We start from the raw sequence: 5,000 nt of genomic DNA on the forward strand, positions 1-5,000 counted from the left end.
GTAATAATAAAAAGAAAATAAGTTTGGATTGTATTTTTTTCTGGGGGTCAAAAAAAATATAATTTTTTCAATAGGGGGCTATTGGAAAAATTATATTTTTTTTCTTCTGGGCTGGGCTGCTGGGGGGGGCACGTGCGAGTGTGCTCAAATGGAGGAGCCTCCACTGGCTACCAGCCAAACAACCAAATAATGCAGTCATAGTGAATAACCATCAGATCCTAAAATGTCAGATTAATTTCAGTCTCTAACTCAAACCTTGTGAGTTCTCAGCTCTCCATGAAACCAATAGCCTACTTATGTCTATGAGATCTGGTGCACTAGTGCACACATTATGCAGTGTGAGAGTTGTGCAATAATAGGTACCTTTTATGGTTTCATCCCCAGTGAGCCAAAATCCAGTGCAGTGGCTGTGTCAGATTTGCAAAATTCTGCTTCCACTGTTTACAGTAACATCCAGGTCTCGAGTGATCGCAGCATTCAAGCAACTCCCATTGGAGGAGGGTAAGTACCAAAACAATACCCATCACAATCCTATGAAGTATATAACTGATTGCCCAAAACAGTAACCTACCACAACAATCCAGAATTAAAGGGACATCAAACCTAAATTTGTCTTGCAAGATTTCCAGTTCATTTTTGTTATCAAATTTAGTTAATTCTCAAGGTGTTAAGCAGCATACCTGGGTTAGTAGGGTGCATGTGTATGAAGAACTACATGGCTTTTAAAAATGCTATACACTTCTGAGCACTAGCAGTGTTTTTACAGTGTATATAATTGTTAAAGGGATACTAAACCCATTTTTTTCTCTCTCATGATTCAGATAGAGCATGCCATTTTAAGTAACTTTCCAATTTACTTCTGTTATCATTTTTTCTTTGTTCTCTTGCTATCTTTATTTAAAAAGCAGGAATGTAAAGCTTAGAAGCCAGCCCATTTTAGGTTCAGCACCCTGGATAGCGTTTGCTTATTGGTAGCTACATTTAGCAAACCAATAAGCAAGCATAACCCAAGATTCTGAACCAAAAATGGGCCGGCTCCTAAGCTTTAAATTCCTGCTTTTTAAATAAAGATATCAAGAGAACAAAGAAACATTAATAATAGGAGGAAATTAAAAAGTTGCTTAAAATTGCTTGCTCTATCTGAATCATGAAAGAAAAAATTTGGGTTTAGTATCCCTTTAAAAGCTTTCTTGCAAAGCTGCTTCCATATAATATCCCAGACACGTGCACGCTCCTTAACCTACCAACCTGCTATTTAACAAATGATACCAAAAGACCAACATTTATTTGATAACAAAAGTAAATGGGAAAATCATGAAAGAAACATTTTGAGTTAACCAGACAAACCTCCACCAAAGTTGTTCCCTAATTGTTCACCTGTAAGAGGGCAGTTAGGCCTAAATGAAGGTGAGTTACATTAGTAGTTCTCAGCCCCAGACCTCAGACACACCTAGCAGGTCATGTTTTACTAATTAATCTCCTTGGTGGATCAGTAGCTAAGTCTTTGGGCCTGATTCACTTGTGTGCAGGCGTATTTGGGGTGTTTGAAGACAAGAGTTGAAACTTCTGATCTGCACAGGTCACTAAAAATGAAGGAAACTATTTAAATGGGCATTAAATTGTATATATGTATTGTATATATCAGCAATTTAGCTTTACGGCAGTCATTTATTTTAGCAAAACAGCTTCATTTTGCAGCCCCTTTACTTTTTTGAAATGTATTTTGAAAATGGCTTCTCTTATTTATTTTGTTGTGAGTGGATAGAGACAGGCATACATGATCTACTGCACAGTTCAGTCACTGTGCAGCATGTTGCAGTGTCACAGTTCTAAAGTCTGCACTGAAGCATTTTCTACAGCCTCTTAGGGAGAGAGGAGGAAGCACAAAATTTAGAGTTCAATTACAGGAAAAGTGGGCAGAATAAATGGTGAAAGTGCAAAGCATTAATATGCGTAATTAAAGATGTATAGAGAATTACATTTTGAGTTTAATATGTTTGTTTTTAAAGGGACAGTCAAGTCAAAATTAAACTTTTGTGAATCAGATAGGGCATGCAATTTTAAACAACTTTCCAATTTATTTTTATCATCAAATTTGTTTGTTCTCTTGGTAATTGTTTTGAAAGCTAAACCTATGTAGGCTCATATGCTAATTTCTTAGCCTATGAAAGCTGCCTCTTATATCAGTGCATTTCACAGACGGTGCTAGTTCATGTGTGCCCTATAGATAACATTGTTCTCACTCCCAAGACCAACTACACTGCACCCTAAACAAATCCTCCCCACATACCTCCACAGACACCAACTCCTCCGCCCACAACCTCCACCGCTGGATTACAGACTGCTCCAACACCCTCGCCCCCCTCAAAAAACTGTCAAGCCGCCAAGCCATCAACAAGGCCAGCTGGTTCACCCCGGCCCTCCAGGACTCCAAACGCGACTGCAGACGATTGGAAAGAACCTGGAGATCCAGCAAGACCCTTCTGGAAAAAGTTGCCTTTAAGGAAGCAATCACCACCCACCACCACCTTATGAAAACCACCAAAAAAAGCAGCCATCCAAGACAGAATCAACTCTAACGCAAACAACAGCAAGGAGTTGTTCTCAGTCATCAAGGAATTCTCTAAACCCAACAGCGACACCACCAACATCCCACCCTCCCAGGACCTCTGCAATACTCTTGCTGCACACTTCCACCGCAAGATCCTCGACATCTATGACAGTTTCACGCCTCATAACTCAACCTCCACCACCCACTCCCCTACATCCAACAAAGCCCCTCCCAAATTTACCCCCCACAACATACACAGACTATCTAGAGCCCCCTAACCACAGAGGACAACCTCAGAATCAAGAAATCCATCCACTCCGGGGCACCCTCGGACCCATGCCCCCATCACATATTCAACAAAGCAAGTGACACCATCGCCCCTGAACCCTGCCGCACCATCAACTGCTCCATCAAAACCGGCACCTTCCTGGATGTCTGGAAGCACACAGAACTGAAACCCCTGCTGAAGAAACCCTCGGCAGACCCCACGGACCTGAATAACTACCGCCCCATCTCACTACTCCCCTTCCCGGCCAAAGTCATAGAGAAGTCCATCAATTTGCAACTTATTGACCACATTGAGGCCAACCACACCCTGGACCACTCCCAATCCAGTTTCAGAAGCAACCACAGCACCGAGACTGCCCTCCTCGCCGCCACAGACAACATCCATGCCATGTTTTACCGAGGAGAAACCGTTGCCCTCATCCTCCTACACCTCTCAGCAGCTTTCGACACTGTCGACCACAACACCCTCCGCACCAACTTACACGATGCCCGCATCCGCAGCAAAGCCCTGGAATGGATCACCTCCTTCCTCACAGGCAGGACCCAGAAAGTCTCCCACCCATCTCCTCCAAACCCACACCAGTCAACTGCGGTGTACCGCAAGGCTCTTCGCTGAGCCCCACCCTCTTCAACATCTACATGGCCCCTCTCACCACCATTGTCCGATGCCACAACTTCAACATCGTCTCTTATGCTGACGACACCCAGTTAATCATTTCACTCACCCGAGATCCCACCACCACCAAAAAGAACGTCCACGAAGGCCTGACAGTAATCGCCGCCTGGATGAATGACAACCGGCTCAAACTGAACACAGACAAAACTGAAGTCCTCCTCCTCGAACCCAATAAATCCGCATGGGACGACTCCTGGTGGCCCACAGCACTCGGTCACCCTCCAACCCCAACCGATCATGCAAAAAAATCTAGGCTTCATCCTGGACTCCTGACTCTCCATGGACCGACAAATTAATGCCATCACCTCAACATGTTTCCACATTCTCCACCTGCTACAAAAAATCTTCAAGTAGATCCCTACCGAAACCAAGAAAACAGTCACCCATGCCCTCGTCAGCAGCCGGTTGGACTACGGCAACGCACTCTATGCCGGCTCCACCATCAAACTCCAAAGAGACTCCAATGTATCCAGAACGCCTCAGCCAGACTCATCCTTGACATCCCTCTCCAATGCCACATCACTGAACACCTAAGGAACCTTCACTGGCTCCCCATCAACAAGAGAATCACCTTCAAGCTCCTTACCCATGCGTTCAAGGCCCTACACAACATGGGACCCAAATACATCAACCACTGAGTAAATTTCTACACCCCCGCCAGACAACTCCGATCAGCCGACCAAGCACTCATAGTCATCCCCCGCATCAGCAAATCCACAGCGGGTGGAAGATCCTTCTCCCACATGGCAGCAAAAGTACCCAATAGATAGATAGATAGATAGATAGATAGATAGATAGATAGATAGATAGATAGATAGATAGATAGATAGATTTCCGGTGGAGTTACTTATGAGAGGGCACTAAAATGCAAGTCTGTCAAAAGAGCTGAGATAAGGAGGCAGTCTGCAGATGCTTAGATAGAAGGTAATTATAGAGGTAAAAAGTATATTAATATAACAGTGCTGGTTATGCAAAATTGGGGAATGGGTAATAAATGGATTATTTATCCTTTTAAATAATACAAATTTTCAAGTAGACTGTCCCTTTAGCCACAAGAGTTATTAGCAAACAAAATGCTAGATAGGAAGGTTGATTAACTGCCTGTCTTTATTCCACAGGGGGACTTGTCTCAAAGGCAGCGTTGTATCACTTTCTTGTCTTGGTGAGTACAAATAATACTTGGCTAATTAAACATCTCCAAAGATACTGTTACTACACTAATGACAGTAGCACGATTAAAGGAATATTCAACAGTAAACAAATGCTACATATAACAATGTATTCAAAGACAAGATTAGCCTGTGGATATTATTTAGTTTTTGTTTTTCTTAATTATATAATTTGTTTAAATATTGAAGATATAAGTTTAAATATTAAGTTTATCTAAAGTACATGATTTTTTTATAAAAAATGGTTGACACCATGTTGAAAACATAGGTTTTCCCCTTTTCTATCCCTTCTTTTAAGGATAATAAGAGACAGATA

At 42.4% G+C, this 5,000-nt stretch overlaps 1 protein-coding gene across 1 annotated transcript in view; it reads left to right on the forward strand.

The window, feature by feature from the left end:
* The window catches only part of LOC128638185 (transmembrane protease serine 4-like), a 74,504-nt gene that overhangs the window by 39,702 nt on the left and 29,802 nt on the right, over positions 1 to 5,000 (forward strand). The window contains exons 6-7 of the mRNA XM_053690049.1: positions 385 to 501; positions 4,634 to 4,677. Of these exons, the coding sequence (XP_053546024.1) occupies positions 385 to 501; positions 4,634 to 4,677 (161 nt within the window). The remainder of the gene's footprint in view (positions 1 to 384; positions 502 to 4,633; positions 4,678 to 5,000) is intronic.

This window comes from Bombina bombina, chromosome 8 (genome assembly GCF_027579735.1).
Source record: "Bombina bombina isolate aBomBom1 chromosome 8, aBomBom1.pri, whole genome shotgun sequence".
NCBI classification, from domain to species: domain Eukaryota; kingdom Metazoa; phylum Chordata; class Amphibia; order Anura; family Bombinatoridae; genus Bombina; species Bombina bombina.